The sequence below is a fragment of the Bos mutus genome, chromosome 23 (assembly GCF_027580195.1).
Source record: "Bos mutus isolate GX-2022 chromosome 23, NWIPB_WYAK_1.1, whole genome shotgun sequence".
Lineage (NCBI taxonomy): Eukaryota > Metazoa > Chordata > Mammalia > Artiodactyla > Bovidae > Bos > Bos mutus.
Genome location: NC_091639.1, coordinates 36,428,503 through 36,445,283, shown reverse-complemented (window position 1 = coordinate 36,445,283; position 16,781 = coordinate 36,428,503). Strand labels below are relative to the sequence as shown.

General features: G+C 40.6%; 1 protein-coding gene across 3 annotated transcripts in view; it reads right to left on the bottom strand.

Annotated features, from left to right (window-relative positions):
* The window catches only part of KIF6 (kinesin family member 6), a 428,472-nt gene that overhangs the window by 284,326 nt on the left and 127,365 nt on the right, over positions 1-16,781 (bottom strand). For all 3 annotated transcript variants that reach the window (XM_070360917.1, XM_070360918.1, XM_070360916.1), the window contains exon 6: positions 16,079-16,208. In XM_070360917.1, coding sequence (XP_070217018.1) covers positions 16,079-16,208 — 130 coding nt within the window. The remainder of the gene's footprint in view (positions 1-16,078; positions 16,209-16,781) is intronic.

The following is a 16,781-nucleotide window of genomic DNA, read 5'->3' as shown; positions in this document are numbered from 1 at the left end:
CTTTTTGTTTTTTAATACATACTATATACCTCAAGATGATAAGTAAATTGAAAATAACCTTTACTATCCTGTGTATATACAGCCTTGACGTACTCCTTTTCCTATTTGGAACCAGTCTGTTGTTCCATGTCCAGTTCTAACTGTTGCTTCCTGACCTGCATATAGGTTTCTCAAGAGGCAGGTCAGGTGGTCTGGTATTCCCATTTCTTTCAGAATTTTCCACAGTTTATTGTGATCCACACAGTCAAAGGCTTTGGCATAGTCAATAAAGCAGAAATAGATGTTTTTCTGGAACTCTCTTGCTTTTTCCATGATCCAGCGGATGTTGGCAATTTGATTTCTGGTTCCTCTGCCTTTTCTAAAACCAGCTTGAACATCAGGAAGTTCACGGTTCACATATTGCTGAAGCCTGGCTGGGAGAATTTTGAGCATTACTTTACTAGCATGTGAGATGAGTGTAATTGTGCGGTAGTTTGAGCATTCTTTGGTATTGCCTTTCTTTGGGATTGGAATGAAATATCAATAACCTCAGATATGCAGATGATACCACCCTTATGGCAGAAAGTGAAGAGGAACTCAAAAGCCTCTTGATGAAAGTGAAAGTGGAGAGTGAAAAAGTTGGCTTAAAGCTCAACATTCAGAAAACGAAGATCATGGCATCCGGTCCCATCACTTCATGGGAAATAGATAGGGAAACAGTGGAAACAGTGTCAGATTTTATTTTTCTGGGCTCCAAAATCACTGCAGATGGTGCCTGCAGCCATGAAATTAAGAGACGCTTACTCCTTGGAAGGAAAGTTATGACCAACCTAGAGAGCATATTCAAAAGCAGAGACATTACTTTGCCAACAAAGGTTCGTCTAGTCAAGGCTATGGTTTTTCCTGTGGTCATGTATGGATGTGAGAGTTGGACTGTGAAGAAGGCTGAGTGCTGAAGAATTGATGCTTTTGAACTGTGGTGTTGGAGAAAACTCTTGAGAGTCCCTTGGACTGCAAGGAGATCTAACCAGTCCATTCTGAAGGAGATCAGCCCTGGGGTTTCTTTGGAAGGAATGATGCTAAAGCTGAAACTCCAGTACTTTGGCCACCTCATGCGAAGAGTTGACTCATTGGAAAGCACTCTGATGCTGGGAGGGATTGGTGGCAAGAGGATAAGGGGATGACAGAGGTTGAGATGGCTGGATGGCATCACTGACTCGATGGACGTGAGTCTGAGTGAACTCCAGGAGTTGGTGATGGACAGGGAGGCCTGGCATGCTGCGATTCATGGGGTCGCAAAGAATCGGACACGACTGAGGGACTGATCTGATCTGATCTAATCTGATCCTGTGTATAGACAATAACACACCAAGCAGAACTCAGATATACATTTGAAAAATCTTATTCTTATGAAAGAAGTTTTATCCTGTCAAATTGGTTGTGATAGCTCTCAATGCAATGTTTGAGTTCAGGCATCAAGACCTGGACCCAACACAGATCTGAGGAAAATTTCATTCACAGTACAGATGCTGAAGGAAGAACTCTCAAAGCACAGGGGTATAGTTATTATATACATTATTTTACTCCACTTTATAGTCTAATAATATATTCTCCAAATTTTGAAGATTTCACAGTTCTCTCTATGGCTATGAAGATCTCTTGCTGTTAGAACTGGCAAGTCCCAAACATGATCAATTTCCTTGTTGAAGGTTTGGGGCAGCTGATAAGACCCTTGTCTCCTCTCTCCTAACTTGAAATTTACACAAGGAATAGATGTAAAAGTCAGTCTGCCCAAAATGAAAGTATCTATCAACAAGAAGTGCTAGAAGAATAGCTTCTTCTATGTCTACTTAATAAGAAACATTGACTTCTTATACCCAAAATTGATTTCCTGCCAGCTTCCCTCATGTGTATTCCTGGTTGTAAAATAAGCCAAAGCAATCTATCTGAACTATTATCCCAATTTCTTATAGAAACAGCTTTGCTGCTGCTACTGCTGCTAAGTCACTTCAGTCGTGTCCGACTCTGTGTGACCCCATAGATGGCAGCCCACCAGGCTCCCCCGTCCCTGGGATTCTCTAGGGAAGAACACTGGAGTGGATTGCCATTTCCTTCTCCAATGCATGAAAGTGAAAAGTGAAAGGGAAGTCGCTCAGTCGTGTCCAACTCTTAGCGACCCCATGGACTGCAGCCTACTAGGCTCCTCCGTCCATGGGATTTTCCAGGCAAGAGTACTGGAGTGGGGTGCCATCGCCTTTTCGTGGGTTAATCTCTGTCTCTTTGCCCTCTGCTCCACTCCTTCCCTTTCCTCTCCTGTGCTCTACATTGCAGGGACACTGAGTACTAAAGGCAGCATCTCCCCAAGACTCATTTTAGCTGGTATCCAGCTGGGAAGAAAGGGAGGGGGAGAAATACTCTGGCTTCTCCCCATTTCCTGCCTCCCATCGCCCTGTCAATGCCTCCCACCAGCTGAGACCCATCTATAGTTTATAGTAGCTTCCCGCTGCTAGTCACCTCTGAGTTGCATCACCATCCCGGGTTGGCATCTCAGATTCTTCCACCATCCATGAAACAAAAGTATCTGCGTTGATTTCCTCTATCTCAAAAAGAGTGGTTTATTTTCCTTGTTTGATCCTGATTGATACACTCAGTTAAATACACAATTTAATATAAAGCTCTGAGATGTTATACAAGACTGATAGAAGTATAAAGCTTTTGTATTTCTTTCAAAGTTACAGGCAAGACAGTGCCCATTTTGTACACAAGATCCTTTAAACAAGTACATTGTTGTTCTTTAGTCGCTGAATCTTTGAGACCCCCATGGACTGCAGTCTGCCAGCTTCCTTGGTCCATGGGATTCTCCAGGCAAGAATACTAGAGTGGGTTGCCATTTTCTTCTCCGGGGGATCTTCCCGACCAAGGATTGAACCCGTGTCTCCTGCATTGGCAGGCGGATTCCTTACCAGTGAGCTACCAGGAAAGCACTTTAAACAAGTATAGATACAATTAACCTGCAATTCAATGCCTAGAAGTTTGCGATCTGAATAATGAAAACCATATAACCAAAAATGTCAAAATGTTTCCCAAGTTTTTATTTGTCTGCCTGAAGAATCATAGCTAAACTTTGTCCTTAACGGCAATAATTAATTTATTCCAGTCGTCTATCATATCCATCTATCTTCTTTTAAACTACGTTCACCTTAACTTTTTTTTCTCTCTGACATTTTTTTTGACCTGGTTTATATGTGTTTTGAAATTGTAACTTGCTTCAAACCCATTTGGAAAATAGATTATATATTTACACACACACATGTTTTCTTACTAAAAAAGCCATGCTACATTTGAATTTTATGAAGAATAATGAGTCATTATTTTGTACAAATGACACACATTCATTAAGACAGACTGAGTTAGATTATGGTAGCAATTTAATAAATAGCACCACAATCTCTGAGGCTTAAAAATCGCAATTTTTAAATCACAAGGTTTCTTTCTTGCTCATATTATTTCTCCAATATTGTGAAATGCTGGCTCTGCTCCATGTACTTGACCCCTCGAGACTGGTGAGGATGCTGCCATCTTCTAAGGTCACCACCCCGACATAAAGCTTTCAGGGTTTGCCACAGAGGAGGAGATTAAGGAGAACTTCATATTAATTCTTACAGGCTTCAGACTAAAACTGACATGCCACTGTCATTTTGATTGCATTGGTTAGAGCACTTGAACTCTGTTAACTTCAAAGAAGCATGTGCCAGAAGGAATAACCCATTAGTTTTGGTAAACACTGGTAATCCCCACCACACTCATTATTTTAAAAATCTAAACAACACAAAAAAGAACAAAGATGAAAATCTCCCTCAAAAAATGTTAATATTTGATAAAAATTATTTATTTTTAATATATGTATACAAATGTAAGAACATGTAAGAACAAAAAAAAAAGCATACTACACATGTTGTTATTGTTGGTCAGTTGCCAAGACATGTCCAACTCTTTGCGACCCCATGGACTGCAGCACACCAGGTTTCCCTGTCCTTCACTATCTCCCAGAGTTTGATCAGATTCATGTTCATTGAGTCCATGATGCCATCCAACCATCTCATACTCTGTCACCCTCCTCTCCTTCTGTCCTCAGTCTTTCCCAGCATCAGGATCTTTTCCAATGACTTGGCTCTTTATGTTGGTACCCAAGTATTGGAGCCTCAGCTTCAGCATCAGTCCTTCCAATGAATATTCATGGTTGATTTCCTTGAGAATTAATTGATTTGATCTCTTTGCTGTCCAAGGATTCTCAAGAGTCTTCTCCAACACCACAATTCAAAAACATCAATTCTTTGGCACTCAGTCTTCTTTTCATAGTCCAACTCTCACATCTGTACATGACTACTGGAAAAACCACAGCTTTGACTATATGGACCTTTGTCAGCAAAGTGATGTCTCTGCTTTTTAATATGCTGTCTAGGTTTGTTACAGCTTTACTTCCAAGGAGTAAATGTCTTTTAATTTCATGGGTACAGTCACCATCTGCAGTGATTTTAGATCCCAAGAAAAGAAAATCTGTCACTGCATCCACTTTTTCCCCTTCTATTGGCCATCAAGTGATGGGATCAGATGCCATGATCTTCATTTTTTGAATGCTGAGTTTTAAGTCAGCTTTTCACTCTCCTCTTTCACCCTTATCAAGAGGCTATTTTAGTTTCTCTTTGCTTTCTGCCATTAGAGTGCTATTGTCTGCATCTCTGAGGTTGTTGATAATTCTTTCACTAAACTTGATTCCAGCTTGTGATTCATCCAGCATTCACTCATCCAGTACATCATTTCTCATGATGTACTCTGCATATAAGTTAAATAAGCAGGGTGACAATATACAGCCACGATATACTCTTTTCCCAATTTTGAACAAGTCTGTTGTTCCATGCCCAGTTCTAACTGTTGTCATACTATTCTTAATTGAAAATTATTAAATTAAATTTTATTTGAATTTAATAGAAGAAAAAGGAAATAAAACTGAAGAAACTGATGACCTTCCAACAAAATTTTTTTTCATGGTAAAAGACGCATATCCTTTTTTCTAAAAGTATCTCTTTAGAATTAAGGAAAGCTCATGGAATTAAAGGACTTGGGTCATTATATTTTTTAACCATATGGTTGATATGTAGACAGCATCTATTCTTTTCTTGGACTTCCCTCATGGCTCAGCAGTAAAGAATCCACCTGCCAATACAGAAAATGTGGGTTTGATCCCTGAGTTGTGGTGGGAAGATCCCCTGGAGAAAGAAATAGTAACCCACTCCATAATTCTTGCCTGAGAAGTCCTATGGACAGAGGAGCCTGGCAGGCTGCAGTCCATGGGGGTTACAAAAATGTCAGACACCATTCAGTCACTAAACAACAACAGCTTCTTTCTTGCTTTGCAATATAAGGAAATCAGCTCACTTCTAACACCACTCCCTCTTCTATTTTCTAACTCCAAATTTGCGTTTCATCTATTATTAATTTATATTTTCAAGGTTTATAATATTCACTTTACACAGTTGCTCCGTTTTACATCTACAGTTAAATAAATTCAATGTTTTCCATCGTACCTTTTGTGATGCTTCTGGGTTCCCACATCCTTTAATTTGGTTCACCTCTTAACTGGTTAGACTTGACTGTCAAGCAGTTTTTAAAAAGGATCACTGGGTTCATTTTCTTCCAGAATTCACACATGCTTAAAATTACTCGTCTCATGTCTTTGCTTTTTAAGGACAATTTGAAAATTTGGCTGGGTATAAAATTATCGGGACACAATATCCTGGCTTTAGAACTTGTTCCGCTGTCTTCTGGCATTGAACATTCTGTGGAAAAGTCCAAGTACAAACTTTTTTTTTTTTAATCTTCACTCATAGTTGGCTTGCATTTTTCTGACTGGATGTTCATAAAGTTCTTAATTTAGCTTTGGAAATTAGTAACCTCAGTAGATTTTATCTTGGAGTAGAGCTCTTTCAATTTGAAACACAGCATGTCCTTTTCATCTGCAGATTCAAGTAATTCCAGATTTCAGGAAACTTCTCTCTCTCTCTCATTCTTTATTCATGTTTTTTTCCTGTTGCCCTCATTCTTTTCTTCAGGATTTCTAATTACTCACAGTTGGTTTCTCCTTTGTTTCTCTGATTATTTTCAGCCACATTTCCTCCTCTTCTCCTATTCCATCTCTTCCTCTTCTTCCTTGTTTTCCTTCTCCTCCTTTTCTTCTTTATTTTTTGCTTTTTAATGGACTCTCATCTCTATAATGGCTTTCTTCTCTTTCATTTCTAGGTTCTTCCAGCTTACTTTTATCTTTTTGTCCTGCAATATTTTCTTTGAATTTTTCTATATTTTTAGGTATTTTTAAAACCAAAGATTGCATTTAGGTAACATATTTAAGATTATGAAGTATACTACCTTGTTTCCTGATGTAAGCAGTCTTCAAATGTATGTTGCTTTACCCATCACACTCCACATTTATGAAAAGATCTTTTGTTATTTTCCTTCTGATAATTTTATCTTTAAGCATGTCCATCTTTTTCCTAGAGAGTTCAAATTCACTTTGTTTATTACATAGATTTACTCTGCACATTTCATTCTTAACTTTAACTTAAACTTAACTTTAAGTGTGCGTGTGCTTAATTGCTCAGTCATGTCCAACTCTTTGCAACCCATGGACTGTAGCCTGCCAGGCTCCTCTGTTCATGGAATTCTCCAGGCAAGAATACTGGAGAGGGTAGCCATTCCCTTCTCCAGGGGATCTTCTTGGCTCAGGGACCTAACCTGGGTCTCCTGCATTGCAGGTGGATCCTTTACCATCTGAGCTACCAGGGAAGCCCTTGAGAGCATATACTTTCCTCAAATTTTTGCACTAAAAGATCTGGGGTGGTAAAATTTCTTAAGTCACAAACTCCCTGAATTCCACTCACCGAGGCCATCTTTCTTGGCCATAAGCCTAGACTACTAACCATAAAAACGGCCTGTCTTTAACTCTTTTGGACTCACCTTCTATAGTGCAGAATGAATATCTAAATCACATTTCTCTATCTTACTTGCCTGTGTCCTTAGATCTCATCACTCTAACCAGAAGATCATTGGATTTGCATTTAAGAATTGTGACCCTTTCTTTAAGGCGAAACTGTATCCTGCCTGAGGTTGGAGGATATATGTGTTGGCTCTCAGCAACCTCCCTCACCGTAATTCAAACTTCATAATATTTGGCAGATTTCCTCACGGTTTGGGGTTATGGCTATTTCCCTATCTCACTGATGATGGCTTTCCCCTTTGACTTTTCATTTTTTGTCACTGTTGCTGGTGGGTTTTAGTAACAGGGAGTAAAGGCTACTTTTTTTTCTGCTGTTTAATCAGAAATCAGAATTTTAAAGATCAGAAGAAACTCAGGAACTAAGTTTTTACAGCGAATAAGACTGTGTTTCTCTAATTATGTATATGGGTTAAGTACATTTTAATATTCTAATAATGGCTGCACTGTACCACTTCATTTATTTTAATAAACGTTTTAGATTTGAAATTCATGGTTCATGCAATACTATTAATCAGGTTAGATGAGAGCAGAATGCAAATGATGTTATAAGACAGAATCACTAGTTAAGAATGACTGTATATTTCTCATATATAAAATATAAAAAAAGAGGGAGAAAAATGCCTGGGATATACTAAGGGCTCAATATTCATGTTCCCTTCTTTCTATACCTAATAACATATATTCAGTAGGTTAGAGAAGAAGTTAGAATTGTCAACACATCTTTTGCTAAGGCTCCTAGCTGCTTAAATCAAATCCCTTATGACTATACAGTGGAATTGAGAAATAGATTTAAGGGACTAAATCTGATAGACAGAGTGCCTGGTGAACTATGGACAGAGGTTCATGACATTGTACAGGAGACAGGAATCAAGACCATTCCCAAAGAAAAGAAATGCAAAAAAGCAAAATGGCTGCCTGAGGAGGCCTTACAAATAGCTGTGAAAAGAAGGGAAGCAAAAAGCAAAGGAGAAAAGGAATGATATTCCCATTTGAATGCAGAGTTCCAAAGATTAGCAAGGAGAGATAAGAAAGCCTTCTTCAGTGATCAATGCAAAGAAATAGAGGAAAACAATAGAATGGGAAAGGCTAGCGATCTCTTCAAGAAAATTAGAGATATCAAGGGAATATTTCATTCAAAGATGGGCTCAATAAAGGACAGAAATGGTATGGACCTAACAGAAGCAGAAGATATTAAGAAGATGTGTCAAGAATACACAGAACTGTACAAAAAAGATCTTCACAACCCAGATAATCACAATGGTGTGATCACTCACATTCACCTAGAGCCAGACATCCTGGAATGTGAAGTCAAGTGGGCCTTGGGAAGCATCACTATGAACAAAGCTAGTGGAGGTGATGGAATTCCAGTTGAGCTATTCCAAATCCTGAAAGATGATGCTGTGAAAGTGCTGCACTCAATATGCCTGCAAATTTGGAAAACTCAGCAGTGGCCACAGAACTGGAAAAGGTCAGTTTTCATTCCAATCCCAAAGAAAGGCAATGCCAAAGAATGCTAAAACTACCGCACAATTGCACTCATCTCACACGCTAGTAATTAATGTTCAAAATTCTCCAAGCCAGGCTTCAGCAATACGTGAACCGTGAACTTCCAGATGTTCAAGCTGGTTTTAGAAAAGGCAGAGGAACCAGAGATCAAATTGCCAACATCCGCTAGATCATGGAAAAAGCAAGAGAGTTCCAGAAAAACATGTGCTGCTGCTGCTGCTGTTAAGTCGCTTCAGTCGTGTCCGACTTGTGCGACCCCATAGACGGCAGCCCACCAGGCTCCGCCGTCCCTGTTTTATTGACTATGCCAAAGCCTTTGACTGTGTGGATCACAATAAACTGTGGACAATTCTGAAAGAGATGGGAATACCAGACCACCTGACCTGCCTCTTGAGAAACCTATATGCAGGTCAGGAAGCAACAGTTAGAACTGGACATAGAAAAACAGACGGTTCTAAATAGGAAAAGGAGTACGTCAAGGCTGTATATTGTCACCCTGCTTATTTAACTTATTTGCAGAGTACATCATGAGAAATGCTGGGCTGGAAGAAGCACAGGATGGAATCAGGATTGCCAGGAGAAATATCAATAACCTCAGATATGCAGATGACACCACCCTTATGGCAGAAAGTGAAGAGGAACTAAAAAGCCTCTTGATGAAAGTGAAAGAGGAGAGTGAAAAAGTTGGCTTAAAGCTCAACATTCAGAAAATGAAGAACATGGCATCTGGTCCCATCACTTCATGGCAAATAGATGGGAAAACAGTGGAAACAATAGCTGACTTCGTTTTTTGGGGTTCCAAAATCACCACAGATGGTGATTGCAGCCATGAAATTAAAAGACGCTTACTCCTTGGAAGGAAAGTTATGACCAACCTAGAGAGCATATTCAAAAGCAGAGACATTACTTTGTCCACAAAGGTCCATCTAGTCAAGGCTATCATTTTTCCAGTAGTCATGTATAGATGTGAGAGTTGGACTATAAAGAAAGCTGAGTGCCAGAGAATTGATGCTTTTGAACTGTGGTGTTGGAGAAGACTCTTGAGAGTCCCTTGGACTGCAAGGAGATCCAACCAGTCCATCCTAAAGGAGATCAGTCCTGGGTGTTCACTGGAAGGACTGATGTTGAAGCTGAAACTCCAGTACTTTGGCCACCTGATGGGAAGAGCTGACTCATTTGAAAAGACCCTGATGCTGGGAAAGATTGAGGGCAGGAGGAGAAGGGGATGACAGAGGGTGAGATGGTTGGATGGCATCACCAACTCAATGGACATGGGTTTGGGTAGAGTCTGGCAGTTGGTGATGGACAGGGAGGCCTGGCATGCTGCGGTTCATGGTGTCACAAAGAGTTGGACACGACTGAACGACTGAACTGAACTGAACCAGCTGCCTATTGAGCGTAATGATAAACGAATGCTCTTCTTATTATAATAAGAGCAGGGTGAGATGGATTTAGCCTGTCAAGTATTCTGCGCTTCCCAGGTTTACAAATCTTGGAGAACACTTGCTAATTATATACAACTAATAAATCTTTCAAAAAAAAAAATCTGTGAGGTTGTTTTATTCAGTGTCTCTCTAATAGTCTAGTGGAATATGATGCCAGAACTCTAATTGCAACCCAAATTCTCTTGTTTCTCACACACACTACACAAGGAGCTCGAGGCTTAGAGAGCTGTTGACAAACACAATCACACAGTAAAGCTGCTGTTTCCTTACTGTGCTGTCCTCATGCTATTAGACAACGTGTCCAGTGACAGCTGTTTCAGTACCAGTATCTGCACAAACCTACTAACTCCATTCACAGCCTGTCTCCCAACTGCCTTTGCACTTCCACAAGGTCACACAACTCAGTAAAAAGTTTGGTGGAGTGCAAAGTCTGAGAGCTTACAAAACACATCAGTACAACTCAGATACATTGAGTATACTTTTTTTTTTTTTTAATTTCAACCGAAGAATTAGGCAGAAAGACCTCTAAGAGCTCCTAGGAAAATAATTTACAAATCCCATAAATGCTGTTGGTAGGCTGGTTATTTAGAAAGTAACCTCTTCCAAAAGGGTTGAAGCACCACAAATAAAATTTTAAACTGTCAAAGTCATCTGTGATATCCTCTGTACTCCCCAAGAGGCACTGTGTACCATAAAATCACCCCAATTCTGGGCCTGGGATTACAGGTCCTTTCTCCTGAAATCATCAAGTCTTCTTCTCTATGTGAATTAAAAAAATAAAAATTGATGACTGATCAACTACGTAGTTGCCAGGTGCTGAGAGACTACAGCAGAACACGACTATAGTCTTGTTTTAAACAGTTGCCAGCTGAGGACTGTAGTGTCTTTCCAAATGTTATACTATACGTGTGTGTGCAGTCTCTCAGTCTTCACCAACTCTTTATAGCCCCATGGACTGTAGCTCCCCAGGCTCCTCTGTTCTTGGGATTTTCTAGGCAAGAATACTGGAATAGGTTGTCATTTCCTTCTCCAAGGGATCTTCCTGACCCAGGGGTCGAACCCATGTTCTTTGTGTCTCCTGCACTGGCACGCAGATTCTTTACCACTAGTGCCACCTGGGGAGAAGGCGATGGCACCCACTCCAGTACTCTTGCCTGGAAAATCCCATGGATGGAGGAGCCTGGTAGGCTGCAGTCCATGGGGTCGCGAAGAGTCGGACACGACTGAGCGACTTCACTTTCTCTTTTCACTTTCATGCATTGGAGAAGGAAATGGCAACCCACTCCAGTGTTCTTGCCTGGAGAATCCCAGGGACAGGGGAGCCTGGTGGGCCGCCGTCTATGGGGTCACACAGAGTCGGACACGACTGAAGTGACTTAGCATAGCATAGCATAGTGCCACCTGGGAAGCCCATTATACTATATATATTTAGCATATGGTGTGTGTGCTAAGTCACTTCAGTTGCATCCAGCTCTTTGCGACCCCATGGACTGTGGCTGCCAGACTCCTCTGTCCATGGGCTTCTCCAGGCAAGAATACTGGACTGGGTTGCCATGCCCTCCTCCAGGGTGTCTTTCCAACCCAGGGATTGAACCGGCGCCCTTTATGTCTCCTGCATTGGCAGGTGGGTTCTTTACCAGTAGCATCACGTAGGAATTTAGCATATTATTGCTTCTGAATTTATCAAGGTAAAGAGCAACACCAGGTAACAATCATATAAGAAATTATATCCGAGGTTATTTGGACACTGTGTTAGTTCTCCAGCACAAAAACTAGGCAACTTCAACAATAGAAATTTGCTATCTTACAGTTCTGAAGGCTAGACATCCCAAACGGAGGTGTTGGCAGGGCTGGTAATTCCTTCTGAAGACTGTGAGGAAGGGCTCCGCCCCAGGCCTTTCTCCTCAGCTTGTAGATGACTGTTCTCATGTTCACATGACACACTCCCTCTATATCTGTCTGTCTCCAAATTTCCTACTTTATAAGGGTACCAGTCGGAGAAGGCAATGGCAACCCACTCCAGTACTCTTGCCTGGAGAATCCCAGGGAGGGGGTAGCCTGGTGGGCTGCAGTCTATGGGGTCGCACAGAGTTGGACACAACTGAAGCGACTTAGCAGCAGCAGCAGCAAAGGGTATCAGTGATGTTGGATTAGGGCCCACACGAATGACCCCATTTTGAGTTGATCACCTCTGTAAAGACATTATCTCTCAATAAGGCTACATATTCTGAGGTACTAGAGGTACTAGGACTCCAACATGGGAATTAGATAAGGTGAGACAATTTAACGCACAAAAGACAGTACTGTGGAGTTTTGGTAGAAAGGATCCCCAGACACTACTCTCTTCTCCAAAGTTGCTTGTAAAATAATGCCGTGTTGGTTTAATTATGGGCTTCCCAGGTGGCGCTAGTGGTAAAGAACTTGCCTCCCAACGCTGGAGATTCAGCAGACCCAGAATTTGCTCCCTAGGTCAGGAAGATCCCCTGGAGGAGGGCATGGCAACCCACTCCAGTACTCTTGCCTGGAGAATCCCATGGATACAGGAGTATGGAGGGCTACAGTCCATGGGTCGCAAAGAGTCAGACACAACTGAAGTGACTTAGCACGCATGCGGTCTAATTATTCACTTTGAGCAACACTGTGGCTTCCTAAAATGAATACTTAAATGGCACTTTCCCCAGTGGAGATTGCTCCTAGAAGGAACATCTGATTTTGTTAATCTAGCACAGCTTCTGTCAAGATGCAGTTAAAAAAAATCCTGGATTTTACCTGGATCTTGACAGAAGAGCAAGTAGAAATAATCAGAAACAGAAATGCAGATGGCAAATAAAGGTATAAAAGAATTTGGTAATCAAAAATACAAGTTAGAACAAAATTCTTTTGACTACCAAATTGGCAGGACTTTCCAATCTTGTGGTGTTGGCAAGGGCACAGAATAGGGATCTGTTCACATACTTCTCTGGGAGTGGGTTTCAACCAGCTTCTTAACAGTAAAACCCGAACTGCCCCAAATTTAGACTGGGCACACTTAAAATGCTAGAATGCATATTCCTGGGCTCCACTGCTGAGAACATGAACCCATCCATCAGATATGGGGTCCTGTGTCTTCGGACTAGCATGGCATATCCTGATACAAGCTATCCTCGGGCCACACGTGGGGACAGCGTGCTCTAGACTGTGGGTGGGGCTGGGCAAATCATCTCAGCAATGGGGCTGTGCAGGGCCTGCTGATCGAATGCAGAATGTCTTGTCCAATTAGGTTTAATTAATTGAGAGCAACATTTCAATGCTAAGACAAAAAGTACCAAGTCATACTTGCTACTGGTGGGCTTTGACGTTGGGTCACAAACAGTTCAGCTTTTACAGTATTTATTCTCTTTGGCACAGCAAATCAACTTTTGAAAAAAAAAAAAAAATTCTACCCCAAGGATATAATCAGGTTTTATTCAAAACATTGGTAGGATTACAGAAATTATTTAAGAGTGGGTTCTAAAAATAAGAAGAGGATGAAGCTACTCTTAATAACTTTTCCTTAAAATTCTGGCTCTCTGTAGGAGAACTTAAAAGGGAAGAGTATGCTTGCTTTGGTCCCCCTATTCAGGCTTTGTTTTGCAAATGTTTTCTGGTTACCATGGCAACTTCTGGATTTCTCTATGTAAATGGGAAATTGGGAACCTCGTCTTCTGAAAAAAAATGATTAGTGTGTTCTTTTTATCCTGGTAAGCTCATTGCGTGCTGACAAATTACATTCTGACAGCTCAGTTGTAATCTAAAGCATGCCTCTCTGGAGACTCTGAATAATAAAGTATTTCCAGGGATTGACAGTTATTCTTCGTTTATATTTTTATGTATTTGCTTTCAATGAATTCAAGAGATAAGCTGAAGTGTTCCATACTTGCTATGCTTTTTAAATAATTCAGAAATGTATCCTCACTTGAAAAATCTGACATGTGTCAATTTGATTACCGTGCTCATGAATTGTGGTGTAAGGAAAGAACATAAGCTTCTGAAATGGTCAGACTTGGAGCTGAAGCCCAGTTCTGCCACCTACTAGCGGTGCGACCTTGCGCAAGCAGTGTAACTCTTTGAGCCTTAGTTTCCATCTATAAAATGAGAGTCAGAAATAATACGTACAAGTATCCACAACAGTGACAAGTCTACTGAGTAGGTTCTTGATAGAACATGGTAGTTATTACCAGAGAAAAAAATAAAAGCAAGCACAGAAACATCCAAAACCTATTAGACTTGGTTTAAAAGCAATCAGGCTTCACACAGGAAAAAAATTAAAAAATGAATAAAATTTTAAAGTACTGCACAACCAGCATTATTAGAATTGGACTTCTCCAGGTTTCAGCTATTTATACTATTGCAAAACACTCAGTGGTAAATAATAAGAAAAGACTGTCAGAATTTTGTAAGATGGTAGAACAGAAGAGCTTATACAAAGGAAGCTCAAGGTCCTCAAAACTTTACACAACAATAATCTGAGAAGATGCAGTTGGCTCAAGTTAGAGGCATAACTTTGAAAGCGCAAATTCGCTAACAGGGGCCATGGTGAACCAGGGCCAGGAGCCCTCCCTGACCCGTTCAAGGTGAAGGGATGGAATTGTGAGAACAAGGCCTAGACTCCTCCGGGATGAGTCACTTTAGGAAGACGGTCAGCAAAGAGGCAGGGGTAGGTTTCGCCTCATGTTTTCCAGGAGCATTTATGATCTCCCATTTTTCTTTTTCATACTCCGTTCGTGGGCAGGACCCATTTACAGTCTGTACCTCTCAGTTTGCTGTTGATTAAACTATGTATGGAGGAGGAGGATTTTTAGTGAAACATGTTAAATCTTTCACTATTACACTCCCTACTTCTTAATCTGCTTTTATTCCTGTCCCTTCAATTACTGTGACAAATGAGCACGATGGATGACTGCATGGGCAAAATGTTGAAATGATACACAATGCAAAACACTGTAAACAACAGAAAATATTCTGAAATTAAAAACTAGGTGCAGCTCTCTTTAAGTGAAAATGATAATTTAAGGGTCCTTAAATCCATATTATATGTGGCACCTCAAATCAACATTTTTAAGCTAGTCTGTTGAAAAGTACTGATGCAGAACCAGTAAAACAACAATGAAACGAAGGGCCCAGCGCAATGACAGATGTCAACACCATGCTTTCACTACCTGATTTCCCATTTATCTGTCTTGTATTTAAGGTGGTACATTCCAAGGGGTGAAAATGGGGCAGAAGGAAAGTCACTTGAGGGAGACTTTCTCAGACTACTTTTCCTCCCAGCTTATTGTCTCTTCTGTTGTTTGTCATCAGAGACAAGGTAGGACACAGAACTCAGGGAGCATGGTTTGAAAAGGAAAGTGCCTGTTTCCACACCACCACTACCCGAATCACCAGTAGCGCTACTTAATTCCTTTCAGTGCAGTGGCGCTGAATGAGATTTTTGTGACCCTCCATCTCCAATCAGTAACTGGTTGACGCCCATGACCCAGCTGGGTTAATCCTGTCTCCTGCTTATGGTTCCAAGGCAAAATATAGGTGACCAGTTAGGTGTGAATGTCAGATTAGCAATAAATAGCTTTTAGCACAAGAATATCCCCAATATTGCACGGATGCATACTTCTATCACACACCATGGCAGTGTTCCTGGATCTGCCAACAAGAGCTGCAAATGCACAGAGCACTTCCTATGTTCCAGGTGTTATTCTACATTCTTCATTCTCTAAACCCATGATAGCTAAATGCCAGTATATGGATGACTGGAGGTTAGGAAGAATAAGCTATGTAATTTTAAGTTTCAAAAATTAAGCAAAAATTCCTATAATGAAGACTTCCGATGAGTTGTCATGGGCTGGCTGCAAATCAATTTGTATAAAATTTAAAAATACAAAATTAAAAGAGACTAGATTTTAGTCCCTGCTCATTAACTAGCTAAAAGACCTCGAGAAAGTCTCCTCAATTCTCTGGTTCTAGATTTCCTTTTCCTAAAACATGGGATTTAGATGAGATTATTTTTAAAGTCATTGCTGTCCCCCAGATTCCATTATATCTTACAGTGTGCAAACACAGCTTGCAGAGAAAAGCTTATTACCTCTGCAATCATTCTGTTGGTGTCACCCAAGAAAAGCAGATTCAGAGCTTCTTCCTCTGTGGCCGCCTGATGAAGAGACAAGTTTTTCAGGTGGATATTCTGATCGGGGTCCTCCAGGACTGTCACTTTCCTAGGGAAAAAGGAAACAACAACTTTGAGAAGGAAAAGAACTTCAAGTCTTTCTTACAGGTTTCTTTTTTGAAGGCCGTATGTGTGACGCCTTGAATTTATAAAATCAAGAAGTACCCAAGGCATCAGACAGTACTGGATTAGCATCCAATACCGACATTCCCGACAGTACTACCAAATAGCTTTGGGGCTGAAAAGTACATTACAAGCTCCTAATTCAAAGGCAGCTTTACTGGGAATCATCAGATCCCCAGAGCATCTGAAAATGCATATTCTTACTGAATTTAAAATGCCCGTGGATAACCTTCTACCTGTGTCAGGAAGCTTGGCTATGCCTCTTTTTTGCCATGTCATAATTCAGTTTCTTACATTAGGTGGTACTGATTTTTCTCCTTCTAATTTTTCCCTTTTGTTCAATTTCATATTACTTCAATCTATGTGACATTTCAAACTGGTTAGCTCACCAATTTAAACACGATGAAAATTGAGGCATCTGTCATCCCTCTGGGAGTTATTCCCTGGTTTTCTTATTAAGGTGAGTTAAAAATTCTCAAGAAGTCTTCTAATAAAATCC